The 15,728-nt window shown below is 37.1% G+C and overlaps 2 protein-coding genes across 4 annotated transcripts; both read left to right on the top strand.

Annotated features, from left to right (window-relative positions):
- The first annotated feature begins 1,238 nt into the window (after window positions 1–1,238).
- ctsh (cathepsin H) lies at window positions 1,239–4,772 on the top strand. Its single transcript, XM_044124540.1, has 12 exons — window positions 1,239–1,407; window positions 1,548–1,579; window positions 1,696–1,801; window positions 1,887–1,957; window positions 2,053–2,157; window positions 3,202–3,288; window positions 3,378–3,433; window positions 3,521–3,602; window positions 3,686–3,754; window positions 3,840–3,946; window positions 4,280–4,405; window positions 4,484–4,772. Exons 1-12 carry the CDS (start codon window positions 1,341–1,343, stop codon window positions 4,551–4,553), a joined length of 978 nt encoding a protein of 325 aa, XP_043980475.1. The 5' UTR covers window positions 1,239–1,340; the 3' UTR covers window positions 4,554–4,772.
- Window positions 4,773–5,820: 1,048 nt separating this feature from the next.
- On the top strand, window positions 5,821–15,728 carry blm (BLM RecQ like helicase). 3 transcript variants are annotated; one of them, XM_044124270.1, is made up of 22 exons: window positions 5,822–6,163; window positions 6,734–6,794; window positions 6,885–7,506; window positions 7,610–7,745; window positions 8,368–8,474; window positions 8,563–8,677; window positions 8,764–9,401; window positions 9,693–9,869; window positions 10,166–10,284; window positions 10,558–10,671; window positions 10,751–10,849; window positions 10,942–11,090; window positions 11,195–11,301; window positions 11,567–11,727; window positions 11,853–12,048; window positions 12,729–12,919; window positions 13,013–13,157; window positions 13,249–13,448; window positions 14,243–14,435; window positions 14,511–14,633; window positions 14,724–14,910; window positions 15,349–15,728. In XM_044124270.1, exons 1-22 carry the CDS (start codon window positions 6,069–6,071, stop codon window positions 15,518–15,520), a joined length of 4,107 nt encoding a protein of 1,368 aa, XP_043980205.1. In that variant the 5' UTR covers window positions 5,822–6,068; the 3' UTR covers window positions 15,521–15,728. The 3 variants fall into 3 exon arrangements, with proteins under 3 accessions (XP_043980204.1, XP_043980205.1, XP_043980202.1); XM_044124269.1 differs by having other exon boundaries at window positions 5,821–6,163; window positions 6,734–7,506; window positions 8,371–8,474; XM_044124267.1 differs by having other exon boundaries at window positions 6,734–7,506.

The raw sequence follows: 15,728 nt of genomic DNA, 5'->3' as shown, positions 1-15,728 counted from the left end.
TTTTGTAAAAAAACAAAAAATATATATGAAAAAGGAAAATTATGAAGATGAACATAACAACAAATAAGCAAAAATATGTTTCCCAATTACCTCTTGTTAATAAATCCATTTTATCTCAGGGTTATGTCGTCTCAAGTGTTTTTGTAGATCTAATAGTTTTGCACAAACAATTTTGTAATAAGGCTAATATATATGGAGTGTCCAGCAAGAAAACTAGGACACATTTTCTTTGTTGAATATCCGTTAAAAATTAAAAAGCAGAGTCGCTTTTTGTGAAAGACTTTGAGATTCTAAATTAGGTGAATCGGACTCATTATCCATAAAAATTACACAAAATAAATAAAATTCAATCATCGATGTCAAAACTACTTGAAAAACCAGATACTAGCTTGTATCTTTCTGTTACAGTGAAACATAACATTAAGTAATTTCTATTTAATATTGTTCCAGTTCAACCCAGAATTTCTTTTTCTAAGACGCAGTGAGACATGCATATCTCTAAAGACAACAAAGCAATGTAAAAAGAGTAACACATGTACGTGTTTTTCATTGACCCTGTTTGCATGTTTCCATTGAATCTTTTTTTTTTATGGTTTATATTTGCTATTGAGCACAAAGCATTTGTGAACAGAACAGCCTCCTAAAAATTGCCCTAATCATTAGCTCCTTTCATAGGTTCTTCATTAGGCTCATATCGTGACTGGCTGGGCCACTCCAAAATGTCAAAATTACTTTGAGTCAGATGAAAAAATTTTGGTAGGAGTAAAAGATTACTTCAAACCTAAATTTGCCAGGGGTATTAACATTTTCAGGATTAAAGGTTTACATGAATAACTGTAATAAATTTACTCTGTAAAATTAAAAGAAATCACATTATTAAAAGTTTCGTTCTCTGTATTTAGGTTTGCAAATTAAAAATAAAATGCAGGAGGCATAAAACTAAATGGAGATTTGGCCAGTTTTCCTCATTTGAACCCAGGAAAAACTGGACTTTGGTGCTCTTTTACTACGTTGTCCATTTCATATTTACAAAGTTATGATATAGCATAGCATAGCAATGTTATTACAACTTCCCTAGTTGAGCTATGGTTGAGCAGCAGATTGAAAATTATATGCTAACCTGTCAGTTAGCTGAGGTTCTCCCTCTCCCCTTGTCTACTCCATGGTTACTGACTGTGGCAGGAGCTGTGTTTTTTTTATTGGTGCCTTATTCCGACAACAAACTGACGTCACAAACTGCTGAAAGTTTCATGTTACTTGTAAGGCAGCACTTCACCTCGTGACTCCGTCATCTGTTTTCTCTCCACCTTCACCTCCGGCCGGAGCGCTAATAAGTCAACATGACGAGGGTCTGGCTTCTGCTTAGCTTCGTGTCCTTCTCTTCAGCTTTTTACTTGACTAAACGAGGTAAAACATTAGTACTTAAGAAGCTCTTATTGTTCGCTTTTTCAGAGTTTCACTTTCAGTATACCACCTTGGTGTCAAGCTACTTTTTACTGTTTATTTTCTGCACCCGACGCATTTTAATGCTCTGTATTACTTTTCAGACGAGTTTCATTTCAAATCATGGATGGCACAGGTGGGTCTGTTTACATTTTTTGCTTCCTGCTGAAAGTTTTCTATGCGCAATGTTACACGAAAGTTACCTGATGTGAAAAATCAGTGCAGCACTGACTGGAAAATTCGCATGTACAGTACAACAAAGCATACGACTTCGAGGAGTACTACCAAAGACTGCAAATATTCACAGAGAACAAGAGGAGGATTGACAAACATAATGAAGGGAATCACTCTTTCACAAGTAGGATTTGTATTTTTCATTAATTTCATTAATTCTATCATTTGATAGAATTATCCCATTAACTATGTTTTTCTAATCTATAAAGTGGGACTCAACCAATTTTCGGACATGACATTCAAAGAGTTCCGAAAGTCTTTCCTCTTGTCTGAGCCACAGGTATTGTCCTTTGCAACAAACTCTGTTCACAAAGAACTTGTGTGTTGGATTTTCTTTGTCACAACATTAACCTGTAGGCCTATTGCAATTTGCAGAACTGCTCTGCCACTAAGGGGAACTACTTCAGCAGTAATGGACCACGTCCAGATTCCATTGATTGGAGAAAGAAGGGGAATTATATAACACCAGTAAAGAATCAGGTAATGTTAAATTCATACGCTAACAATATAGCTTTTTGTAGTTTTTTTCTACATTTATATAGACATAGCGCAATTTGTACTTGCACAAAGTTTTGATATCTGCAAAGGAGACACTAACATGTTAAAACTGAACTTTTCTTGATCACATGAACAGCCCACATCTCCCATTACTGTCAAAATATCCTGATATTTGGATATTTAGTGTCACATAACATTTTAACATAACATGAAACTTTAAACTTCACAGAGGAGATTCTTACCTTTACTTTCGTTTATGTTTATTAATTATAGTAGTAATTTCTAATTCTTGCACAATTTTGTTTTCTTTTATATGTCTTGTGTTGTTTTTTTAAACAAATTATTTTTGAAGTGCATTTATTATACATTTATTGCACAATTGTAGATCAGCCTCAAATTTAAATGGTACTGGAAGATAAGCTGCTTTGAGCGAATGATGCTCCAGCGTCACCTTGCTTTGCATCTGACACTAGAATTCACAACATAATCTAAGCTAACCAAGGCAAACGCAAGTCACAACTCTGAGATGAGATATGTAGCTACTCCATGTAATCACCATTGTTCGGGAATTGATTACCACTCACTGATATCAGCTTGGAGTGGTTCCAGTCTGACCTGAAGTCAAATTAATTCAGCTAATATGATGAGCTAATTAAACTTCCAGCCCAAGATAATGAGACAGTTATTAAGAATGGGAAATAAAAATAAGAAATTGATGTTACTTCTAATACAGCTCTCTGACTGTTCCTATCTGACGCAGAAGCACTCTGAATTTCACACCCTTCTTCTCAATACCCATACAGTATACAAAATAGCAACACATCCAAAACAACTCCCACAAACATGACACAAACTGATGCGCCACAAAATGGCGTTCATTCTTCTTTATTTAGACCAGATTTGTAAATATATAGCCCATAAATACGAGCTATAAATGTGACATCAGTGAGCTGGTGTGACTGATATAAATCAGTGACATCAACTTTTTCTTCTTTTTTTGATTTGGTATTAATTATTACATTTCAGGGGTCATGTGGAAGTTGCTGGACGTTTTCCACAACTGGCTGTTTGGAGTCTGTTACTGCAATCTCCACTGGGAAGCTCGTGCCTCTGGTGACATACTTTTACTTTGTTGCACAAACTTATATTCTTGTTCCCAGAAATAACTGTAGTGATCTAATACTGACTCTTGTATGATTCAGTCAGAACAGCAGCTGGTAGACTGCGCCCAGGATTTCAACAACCATGGATGTAATGGGTATGTGCTAGCATGTTTCCATCCACTTTTAATGCTTTCCTTGCATCAGTCATCTCTCTATAATCGAGACCTGTATTTGTCCCCTAGCGGTCTTCCCAGTCAAGCATTTGAGTACATCATGTACAACAAGGGGCTGATGACAGAGAAGGATTACCCATACACATCTGTGGTAATTTTTCAGCTGTTCTAAATGCTGAATGTTAAAGGCGCCTATAATGATATGATGTAATGTTTTCTCTTGGGTTATTTAAGGAGGGTAAATGTTATTATAAGCCATCCATGGCTGCTGCTTTTGTGAAGGAAGTGAGGAACATAACAGCGGTAAATGACCATCGGCATGATAAAAAAAAAAAAAAAACTCTTTATGAAAGTTTAAGAAAATAAAAGGTCTACTGTTGTTTCTCAGTATGACGAGATGGGAATGGTTGATGCTGTCGGCACTCGCAATCCTGTTAGTTTCGCTTTTGAGGTAACCAGTGACTTCATGCATTACCACCAGGGTGTGTACACCAGGTGAGAGCAAATGTTGACATTGAAGTTGATAAAACTTAACATGAAAAACATATATCTTTGTGATTAAGCTATATATATATATTGATATTTTCTGTAATTGGAGTAGATGAAAATTTGTGTCTTAAATTTTCTCACAAATGAGTAAAATGCAAAGTTAAATTCATACATCTGCTGTTTTTCAATGTTTATAATTTTCCATTTGACTTTAAGTTCTTGGTACTAAAACATAGGACTTTTATGCAAACAGAAGTTATTATTATAGTTTCAGTTCCTCATTCTCTAAAGTCATGAGTAAGAACTCACATGTCACTTTTGGTCTGTTCCTACTTTCAGCACTAAATGCCACAACACAACAGATAAGGTGAATCATGCTGTGCTAGCTGTTGGCTATGGACAAGAGAACGGTACCCCCTACTGGATAGTGAAGAACTCATGGGGACCTTATTGGGGCATAGACGGGTAAACCTCTTTTTTCAGTTACACAGTCCAAAAATACCAGTGCAGGCCTTCAAAAATAACAACTTTTTGCCCTCACAGGTACTTCCTTATTGAAAGGGGAAATAATATGTGTGGACTCGCTGCCTGCTCATCTTTCCCGGTGGTGTGACATGTCTCACAAAATGAAGGCACAATGAGAGATTTTTTGACCATAGCAATAAAATGCTACTCTCTGTATTTGATTGAAGAGTTTTAATCGCTGCTAAGCCATTATTATGTGATGGATTGAATTATATTTAGATTTACATGTAATTGTGATAATTGAGATGATCACATTGTTGTTTATTCTTTCATACATCAAACTCAAAAATAAAATATTTTAAACTTTTGTGTGTGTTTCTTTTACCAGTTTATTGCAGATGGGAAGAACTTTCCCAGAAATGACAGAAAATTTGTTTTTCAAGACTTATCAGTTTAGATGTTGGTGCATAATTTAAGACATTGCAGTTAAACATGCAATAATGCCTTTCTGCAAAGAAAGAAAATAAGAAAAATTAGTGTACCTCCAATCGCCATGCAGATGTTTTATTTTAGTTTAATTAAATCCAGGACCATGGTGAGATAAATAACGTCAGATAGTGAAAACATTAACTAATTTAAGTCAAGATACCAATTGAATCATCCAAGATTTTAGACTGGCTAGGCTTTTATCAAAATAGTTGATAGTTTGGTACAACCTGTCATGCAGTTCAGAGGGAAAGTATGTTTTCATATTGTGCCAAATTGGTTTGGGTAGCGTTTCCCTGGGTAAAAAATAAATATAATTTGAAAACTGCTTTTTGTGGCAACAACGTTTTGTAGTTGTAAAATCAACTACAAAACTATCTTCAGATAGTTAAATTTCTATCTGAAGATAGAAATGTAACTACTAGGATGTAGTTGTAAAGTCAACTACAAAACGTAGTTTGCTGTTGGTACATGCTGATCCTGTAGAAATGAGGCAAGTCAATCACTCAATGCTACCTGCTAGATTTCCTTTGATTGAACACTTTCTAATCTAATTTGAATAGTAAAGTTTAATGCACTATTAATAACTAGGATTAATTGGTATTTATGTGATTGAACTGAGATGAATTTGATCTTTTTCTGAAAAGTGGCTTGAGATGAGCTGCTGTGAATTGGCGCTAAATGAAGGGAATTGATTTTCTAACTGAGAAGCTTATTTAAGTAATCTTTTTATATAAGCCGGGTGAAAGATTTTTACATTTCAACCATCAATTGACATCACCCAGACTGGCTTTTAATTCATGAAATGTGTGATTTCCAAATTAATGAAAGTCATTTTGATAGTTAAAATTGGCCCTCGTATATTGCAGGGATATTTTACACACCTAAAGACTATATTTCCCAGAATGCTCTTTCGCGCTTATCTTCAGCCAATGAGGATTCGTTTTATTGATTCGGCGCAAAATCCAGTGTTTTGTTGAGTTCCTGGTCCAAGAAAAGCTCAAACATTTGCGCCACTTTGATGGAGTTTAAGATTTGCAAACCAGCGGTTGGAAGAACTAAACGCACGTGCTCCCGTCCGGTGTCGCGAGCAATGTTTAGAAACTGAGTGCCGTTTCTTGACCAGACGTCTTGTAGCCCCTCAGCTAACATAGAATACCTCAGATTCACAACAACAATGTCCAGTCTGCCTCAAAATAACCTGGAGGAACAGCTGGCGAGGCACAACAACGCTGCTCACAGCAAGCTGTCTCTGGCTAAACCTAAAACGGGGTAAGTGGTGTTCCTTTACAGGAAAAACGAAAAGAAAAAAAAAGCTAACATGTGAGCTATCAGCAGTGCTAGTTTTTATCATAGCAGGCATTTCACCTTATTTTCTCGGAAAATGCATGCTTATCCGTTTTAAACTATAGCAAAAGAGTATTTAGAACTAGGTTTTTCCACTTTAAATTAAAATGTTAAAGGTGACATCAAAATAATAACAGTCAAGTTACCAGTTTCTGGAGAGCTAAATCTGCAGCTTCTACCAAAGCAATTGCAAATTATATGTAGCCTACTTGTGTTGTAAAAATGCCACACTTAATCCCTACAAGATATTTGAAAATCAGCAGTCCCATAAAAATGACAAAATAAACCCTTAAAGCCTATTAACTATCAGTAGGTCTGAAGATAGAAATTTAAAACAACACAAAGAAAAGCTGCATGAAAAACATAACTAAAACGAAGAAGATAATTGTCTTTATATAGTTTTCAGTACTTAAAGCTTGATTAAAAAAAATACACAAGATATTCCCCCTGTATCTGTATCTGCTTTTTGAATTTATTATATGTTTGCACTTTCAGGGCTTTCTCATTCAAAAAAAAATCTTCATCAGGTACAACTAAAGTGGAGTACCCAACAAAGGTAAACAGTCCAAACATTTTGGCAAACAGGAATGTGAATGTGCAGGGGAACAGTTTGGTGACTAAATCTTCTTTAACATTTTCAAACAAGCTTGAAAGGACTCAGAAGTCCAAAATCAACAACTTCTTCTCTCCAAGTACAAATTCCAAGTCCAATTTCAGCCTAGCAGGTAACTCCACTTCAGCATGTCAGGCACCCCCAGCAGATACTGGCGGTAAGGTGATTGCTGCTCCTGCTAAACCCAACAATCAGTCCTCCTGTGGTGGGAAAGAAATCAGCTCCACAGGATTAGATTTATCTGATTTACCTGTTGATGACTGGGATGATTTTGAAGACTTTGAAACACCTACCAAAACAAAAAATGACTCCCTCTGCTCAGAGAAATCAGCACGGGTCACCAAGACAGTGTCATCCTCAGATGAAGAATTTCCAGAGTTCACTGGAAAACAAAGCCATGGACATTTAAAGTCAGATTTAAGCAAGAAGAACAGAGAACAATCTTGTACGGAGAAAGAAGAACCGGAACCCGGTGTTGATAAAACAACAGTCTCATTAGAACCTAATTTAGTTGATGGACCTTCAGACGATGAAGTAGAAGATACTCCTGTTAAAAGGACCAGAAGGCGCTGTCCTCCTCCACATGTGACATCTGTGTTGAGTGATAGCGATGAGGAGATCAGCACCATATCTGAACCTTTAAAAGATAAAACAGGTAAATGGCATTCTGGTTTATAACGTTTGAATATGGACAGCCAATATAGTCTTATTAAGAACTAAGATACAATGGGTCACTGTGAGATGTTTTTTGTTCTCAGATGAAAAGGCAAAATGGATTGATCCCAAAGTGATCAAGCCAAAAGACAACTCTGAACCTGAGGAAGACGTGGATTACATTCCTCCTTCACCTCCTCCTGATGAGACTTTTTATAGGCCTTCTCCAGCAGAGACAAGGTGGGCAAATATGTCACACAGCTATTGAAATAGAGTTCCTATTATAAAATTTGATTGGAAGATTTCCAAGTTTGGATAAGTAAAGAAAAATATTTCTGTCCATTCTTTATTTCATTTTCTTGTCTACCCATATGTTCATCTGTCCATTTGACCATCCTTTCATATATTTATCATTGTGTTTGTGAATTCATTTATTGATCTACTGATCTATGTTCATCCACCCTCATACATGGGATTGAGTTCATTTTAATACAATAAAGTAGGTAATTTTGGCAACAAAGACGTGTAGGAGCCCTGTTGCATTTCGTAATCTGATTGATTGTATTTATACACAAAGTTTTTCTTCTGTTCTATTAAACACTGAAAAAAATCTAGTAAGTTGCTTCAGTTTTTAAATGATTCTTAGTTTTGAATACACTTTTTGAGGGAAAACAGAAAATAGCCATTTAAACCTACTTTAATAATTATTGTTTTAGAGAATATCCCTAGAGTAGATACATTTCATCAAGATTCAGTTGCTGACTTTCTTAAACCCTCTTATTGAATTCATTCATCTGCATGTGCAACAGACCTGAGGTCTCATAAAATTCAGTAAAATCATTTTTTTTTTCTTTTTTCATAGAAGAACTCACTCAGGCATTGGACAGAGCAGAGACAAACCTTTCCAATCAAACAGCCCTGCCACAACTCTGCTTGAACCTTCTAATCACCTCTCTAGTGACAAAACAAGTGAGTTTGATTTACTTGCTTTCCTGTTGGCATTTTCTGTTTCTTTTTAAAGTTTTTGTACTCAGGTTTATCTCTTTCATTCCTGCAGAGGAACAACTCTTCAGCATTATGGAGTCCATCTGTTCTCTGGTTGATTCCATCCCCGAACATGAACTGATCGCCTTGACCTGTGGGAATGAACTTCTGCTAAAGAGGGCCCACAGGTTTGTTCACTTATACTCAGCAGATGTGCTAATGTCTTATTTAGTTGACTCTAAGTGTGACTGCAGTCATTCCCTTTTTCTTACAGGAAAAGGATTCTTGCTTGTGGGGTTGATTCTTTGCGTATGCCGCAGCCGGACAGCACAGTGATTTCTGACACCAGCTACAAAGAAACGTTTTCCAGTTATAGTGCATCTAGTTTGACGTCCCCCAGTAGTTCTCTTTCTTTGGGCACTAAGAAACCTCTGAATTCCCAAAGATTGTCAGTAATCTCTGTGGACTATGACTCTGATTATTTGGACAGTGCCAGGTTAAAGCCCTGGAATAAGAGGGAAAGCAGTATTTGCGACTCTCCATCAGCCCAAAGTTTCACAAAACCACATTTTAGTCTCTCAGAGAAAACAAGCTCTGATGTTAATGATTCTGATCTTTTCTTCTCTGCCAAGAAATCGGAAGATGAGCAACTCAAATCCAAAACCCCAACTCTTGCAATCACCACAGACTTTGAAGCAGATGACTTTGATGTTGACGATTTTGATATAGATGACTTTAATGATTCTGACATCCCTGATTACTTTGATGAACCTCCAACTTCGTCTACGTTCAGTGAAAACCCAAACACTACATGTGCTGCTGTGACAAAAGGAGGACCAAACAAGTCGTCATGGGACAAGAAACCAGTGACTCCTGTTTCTGCTCCAAAACCTCAGAAGATTTATTCACCAGGCAAGGCAAAATGCAACCAGTATTTCACGTGAAATATGTGAATATTTGTGTTTAGAAAAACAATTTTCTTTCTTTCCCAAAAATATTAGAGGCACTAGTTTTACATTTGGTCACTAGATGGGAGTAAATCACACTGGAGAAGTATTTTTATCCGCCTCTCAAGAAATTGTAATATGTCATGTTGCACTAATCCAATATTATATAATCTTTATTTTTTACAGGACGCTGCATATGTCCTTATTTAACATTGATTCAGTTTTACAGATTATTTTTCTTTCTCACACTTTTTAGAGCCCAACTTCAAAAACCCAGCTCACGATGTCTTCCGAGGCTTTAACTTCCCTCATTCGCAGGAGATGATGAAGATTTTTCACAAACGATTTGGACTCCATCAGTTCAGATTTAATCAGCTGGAAGCGATTAATGCCAGTTTGCTGGGAGAAGATGCATTTGTTTTGATGCCAACAGGTTGGTTTAAGTAAACTTCTGTTATATTTAACAAGCCTCACTCTTAAAATGTAATCGGTTTCTAGTAAGATGAACTGTTGTTTGCTTTGTTAGTGTTAGAATTTAGTTCATATAGTGGCAAATTCTTTTGGTTACCATTTTTGAAAGAATGTTGTCGCTGGTATTTATTTCAAAAATCTGGATGTCAACAATAACAATCTGCTGCATTTTTAGCATCTTGTCCCAGATGTTTTCAATTAATCTAACAACCACTGTGAAAAATAACCTCTTTTCTCACCTTGGTGTGCTTTTTATAGGAGGGGGTAAAAGTTTGTGCTATCAGCTGCCTGCCTGTCTCTCACCTGGAGTGACTGTTGTTGTTTCTCCGCTTAAGTCGCTTATTGTTGACCAGGTCCAGAAACTCACTGCTCTAGATGTGAGTATGTTTGTCAGGCACCAATTGAATTGGAGGAATGACGATGTGTATGTAAAATATGGAAACTGTTGGCATAAGGCGATTAAACTCATTGCTCAGCTGGAAGAATGTTAACCAAACGATAGTTATATTTTTGTGATTTCCTCATTCATACTTTGCTTTGCCATTCTTTTTTTGGATTGAATATAAGATTAGATAAGTTGTTGTAATATATAGTTTACTTCACCACATACAATGAAATATAAAGTAAATTAACTTCTTTCTAAATTTCAGATTCCAGCAACAAGTCTGTCAGGTGATAAAAGTGACAGTGAGGCAGGAAGGATTTATATGCAGCTCTCCCGCAAAGACCCGATCATTAAACTGCTGTATGTCACACCTGAAAAGGTGAGTTTTAGGGATTTGTGTTTGTAAAATTAAAAATTGTATTTATATACAAGTTTGTTGGTTTTCTTTTTCCTTTAAGGTGAGTGCAAGCAACAGGTTGATCTCTGCTCTGCAGAACCTGTATGAGCGAGGCCTTCTAGCCCGCATTGTCATCGATGAGGCACATTGTGTCAGTCAGGTATGTTGTTGCACTTGTGAGCGTACAGACAACGATGCTTACATTTTTTAAGCAACCTTAATGAACCATGAAATTATCCCTATGTTTTTCAGTGGGGTCATGATTTTCGTCCAGACTACAAGAAGTTGCATGAACTGCGTCAGAAGTTTCCCAACATACCAATGATGGCCTTGACAGCTACCGCCACCCCCCGTGTGCAGAAAGACATCCTCAACCAGCTAAACATGAGTAAACCACAAGTGTATGTGTTTATCTTTCAGACCCCATCACTTATTTATGGCGGAAATTCTGAACGCCAACCTCAGATAGCCAGGAATGACTGCATACTTTCTGTTTGTTTTTCAGATTTACCATGAGTTTCAACAGAACAAACCTCAAGTACGCTGTTTTGCCCAAGAAACCCAAAAAGGTGGACGAGGACTGCATCAGCTGGATCAAGAAGCACTACCCACGTAAATAATTCAGTCATTTTCCGATCCTGGCACTATTTTTGGAACGCTGTTGTTACTGCAAGGTTAAAAATTCAACTGTATGTGAAGACTTGAGGGCAGCAATAACAGTCTAGTGAGGAGGAAAAAAGTTGTCTGGCTGTAAAGGCAGGTTTTTTTCTCAGTATAGAAGTAATGTTTTTATTACTTTGCACTATCATTACTCCAGTTTTGCTGAAATATATAATAGCACTTTTCATGTTTTGTTTTCTTTTTTTCATTCTGGCAGGAGACTCTGGCATTGTATACTGCCTGTCTCGTAATGACTGTGATGCCCTGGCAGAGAGTCTGAAGAGAGCAGGGATACAGGCACTGTCGTATCATGCTGGACTGAGCGATGGCGACAGAGAATATGTGCAGAGCAAATGGATCAATCAGGACGGTTGCCAGGTCAGATCACAACTCATGAAGATTCCTAGATAAACGTTAAAAGATTTGGGAACTACAAACTCACCTGCTGATGGATGCAGAGGCTTCCTATTGTGACTGGGTTTGTTTGTTCTTTTGTCCACCAGGTCATTTGTGCCACTATAGCCTTTGGTATGGGTATAGACAAACCTGATGTGCGCTACGTGATCCACGCCAGTCTGCCTAAATCAATGGAGGGTTACTACCAGGAGTCCGGAAGAGCCGGCAGAGATGGAGAGATCTCCCACTGCATTCTATTTTATTCCTATACTGATGTCCACCGCATCAAAAGGATCATTAGCAGTATGTAACAAAAAATAATACAAATAAAACTATACTAATTATGAGGCATGAACTGGTTACCAGAATCAAGATTAGACCAAAGTCTTAAATAATCAGTCTCAGAACTTCACTAAAACATTTGACGGGTTTTGAATTAGGCTCCAAGCCTGTGGTGACATGACGCATTTCTACTTCAAATAAGAGATGGCAACGTCTCAGAATCTCACTTTAAAAATTCCCGATATTTTTAAAAAACTATAATTGACACGTTATATGTTTGGCATGTCCGTAAAGAAACCAGTTGCAGAAAGGCTGACAAATAACAATTTAATAGATTATTATACTTCTGTTACTGTACAAGGACCCAAATGCCAAAAAGGAGACCGTATTCCACAAAATGAGCACTCCAAAACTTAAGCCAAAAATAAATCTATATTATATAATATGATTCTTGTAATAAGGAACTAAGTTCCTTTATTAGTATTGGGAATATTTGTTCTAATAGATCCAATTTTGATACTGTTATTTCTATTTATGGTTTGATTAACCGTCCATGCCAGCTTGTTGCAAAATAAATATTGTCAATCCATGGTTCCAAATTGTACTGTTTCTGTTTGTTGTTTTAAATGTGTCTTAGTATTGAGGGAGATTTGTAATATTCTCTCTTTAAGTAGTTTCTGGTTGTTCTTTTGTGATCACAGTGGACCGAGAAGGCGACAAACACACCAAGACGACTCATTTCAACAACCTCCACAGCATGGTGCACTTCTGTGAGAACGTGATGGAGTGCAGAAGGATTCAACTTCTTGCCTACTTTGGAGAGCTGAAGTTCAACAGAAACTTCTGTAAAGACCATCCGGACGTCACCTGTGATAACTGCGCCAAACCCAATGTAAGAATCTTTTTTTTCCCGTTGAAATTGGTTTAAAAACCTGATCCTTACTTGACCTAAATGATTGAGTGTTGTTAATTTTTTTTGATGCAGGAATATAAATTGAGGAAGGTGACAGATGATGTGAAGAAGATTGTGAGGTTTGTCCAGGAGAACTGTGAGAAAGTTGGAGCAAGGTTTGGAAAGACACCCCAGCAAAACCGACTGACACTAAACATGCTCGTGGACATATTTATGGGTAAACACTTTTATTTCCTGCCATAAAACTAGTATTTAAAAAAGTACAATATTTACTATACACCTCATGTTTTGAAACATATCTTCTCCAGGGACTAAATCTGCCAAAATACAAACAGGAATGTTTGGGATGGGATCTGCTTACTCTCGCCACAATGCAGACCGTCTCTTCAAGAAACTGGTTTTAGATAACGTTCTGGTCGAGGATCTCTACATCACCAACAATGGCCAAGCGGTGTCTTACATTTCTGCTGGACCAAAAGCAATGAACATACTGTCTGGTCACATGGAGGTAACTGGGAAACAGTTTTAAGGAGAGGCTTAATTTTTTTAAACTAATAGCATGAGAATTTGAAAGAGACAGTTAAAGAAAAAAAAAAAAAACTTCACTTTGATAGTGTGGTGAGATGTTGAGTATTTGATAATTATTTTGAGTAAACTTACAGGAGGAACATGAGGAGAAAACGGTTATTGACTTATGTAATAAAATCTAAGGATGCCAGCTGATGTTTTGTACTGACAAGGACATGACAAAATAAAAACTGCAGCCAACAGATTTGTTGTTGCAAACCTGGAACGGTCTGATGTAGCTGTCTTATGAGCTGGGTTGTCTTCATCCCAGAGCCTTGGGCTGTTCCTTCCAGGAAGCCAATATTATTATTGTGTCATAAATAATTAAAACACATAATCTGAGATACAGAGCTAACTCTTATGTATGAGTGTTCAGTCAATCCTTTTTTGCGTTGCCAAAATAAAATTTTAAAATGTCTTTTTCAAGGAAATTGCCAGATTTCTGTTTACAGTAAACAATCATTCTGCACTGTTACACTACACAGTCATTCAAATACTGTGTGATAGTGCCTTTCTGTTTTGAAGAGGCATGTTTTATTTTGTTATATGTTAAAAATACATCCATTTTAAGTTGATTATATTAATTTCAGTATTAACACATCTTAGGTAATTGCTTCATTTCTGTGCCCAAATGGTCTTTGCAGATTTAGGACAAAGTGTGACTTTTTTGTTTTGTTGTCCTTGTCTTATTTATTGAGGAATAAATAAACAATCTTCCATATTGGTCTCATTTAGGTGCAGTTCTATGAGACAGAGAGCGCGTCTAGCATCAGGAAGCAGAGAGCTGCTGTGAAGAGCATCTCCAAGAGAGAGGAAATGGTTCAGAATTGTCTGAAGGAGCTGATAGATCTGTGCAAGCAACTGGGCAAAGCGTTTGGCCTTCACTATTACAATATCTTCTCCACTGCCACCTTGAAGAAGATATCTGGTAATTTCTCAAGACTGTGTATCAGATAATTGGATTTGAAGTGAATTTTATAACTTTCCTCTTTCCCACGTCCAGAGAAACTTTCTTCCGATCCGGAGGCTCTTTTACAAATTGATGGAGTGACGGAGGACAAACTGGAGAAGTATGGAGCAGAAGTCATTAAGGTTCTTCAGAAATACTCTGAATGGCAGCTACCTGGTAGGAGGACATTCATCTTCATTATTATAAGATTTTTTTACTTGTGTGTGTGTGTGGTATACACTGTTAGGATTTTTTTTTTCTCCGTAGTGGATGAGCAGACTGAAAGTGCTGGAAATGGCTGGATAGACACAAGACGCTCAGAAGATGACGATATAGAGTCCTCTACCTATTTCAGCAACCAGTCTGCTCAGGGACAAAAGAGGAAGAAAGCTCCGTTCTTCAAGTATTCTAAGAAGATGAAAGCATACGGCAACCAAGGCTATTCCTCTAAAGGGTATGTAGAGTCATAGTTTCATTACCATCAGCTCTGTGAAAAAGTAATCACCACCTCCCAGGTTTCTTCATTTTTTTTTTTTCATCTTAAGTATTTCAGATCATCAAAAAAATTTTATATTTATCAAGATAACCCAATTAAATATGGAATGTAGTATTCCATCTACCTTTAAACTTGGTTGGTGTGGTTAAAGCTATTCACAGTCTGAAGTGATGACCACCAGGCAATGACAGTGGCGGAGTGAATCAAACCGGCAATCTACCAATTGCAGGATGAACTCCTACCGCCATCATCATCACCATCATCCCCTCTGCTTATCTCTGTTTGATTATTATCTGAAAAGTGCTAAAAGTAGTTGGAATCTGTTTGGGGGGACAATTAAGGTTTCCTCTTCTGATGTCTCTTTTTTTCTCTTTTCTTTGTCGCTGTGTATTTTAGTCGTGGCTATAGCTACAATAAATCGTCCTCCGGCTCCAGGGGTGGCTCCCAGAGTTCGGGTCGGGGGTCTACAAGTTCTGCAGCAGGCAAAAGACTAGGATTCCTGTCTGCCCCAACGCCTCAAAGCAACCAGCGGCCATTTTTAAAGCCAACCTACTCTCACATGAGCTAAGTGGGGTTTTGTTCTCAATCTCTCGAATGTTCAGCTAGTTTAAAGTTTTGTAACACAACTGTTTAATGTAAGAGCTGGAGGTTGTAATTCTGTACTGCTAGTGAAATATTTTCTGTGTTGTGACTGTTGTAAGTTGATGTTTTGAAATTTTACGAGCTCAACGACGCAATCTTTATCTTTTGTAATAAACAGATTTTCTATAAATATA

The sequence above is a fragment of the Gambusia affinis genome, linkage group LG08 (genome assembly GCF_019740435.1).
Source record: "Gambusia affinis linkage group LG08, SWU_Gaff_1.0, whole genome shotgun sequence".
In the NCBI taxonomy this organism is placed as follows: domain Eukaryota; kingdom Metazoa; phylum Chordata; class Actinopteri; order Cyprinodontiformes; family Poeciliidae; genus Gambusia; species Gambusia affinis.
This window is presented reverse-complemented; position numbering and strand designations above follow the sequence as displayed.

Bases quoted from the DNA above. Each gene is read 5' to 3' on its own strand.
- ctsh (XM_044124540.1), top strand. From the start codon at position 1,341: ATGACGAGGGTCTGGCTTCTGCTTAGCTTCGTGTCCTTCTCTTCAGCT. The intron at 3,434-3,520 runs GTATGTGCTAGC...TTTGTCCCCTAG, and splicing joins AACAACCATGGATGTAATGG to CGGTCTTCCCAGTCAAGCAT. The intron at 3,947-4,279 runs GTGAGAGCAAAT...TCCTACTTTCAG, and splicing joins CACCAGGGTGTGTACACCAG to CACTAAATGCCACAACACAA.
- blm (XM_044124267.1), top strand. From the start codon at position 6,069: ATGTCCAGTCTGCCTCAAAATAACCTGGAGGAACAGCTGGCGAGGCAC. The intron at 10,850-10,941 runs GTATGTTGTTGC...TATGTTTTTCAG, and splicing joins AGGCACATTGTGTCAGTCAG to TGGGGTCATGATTTTCGTCC. The intron at 14,436-14,510 runs GTAATTTCTCAA...TCCCACGTCCAG, and splicing joins CACCTTGAAGAAGATATCTG to AGAAACTTTCTTCCGATCCG.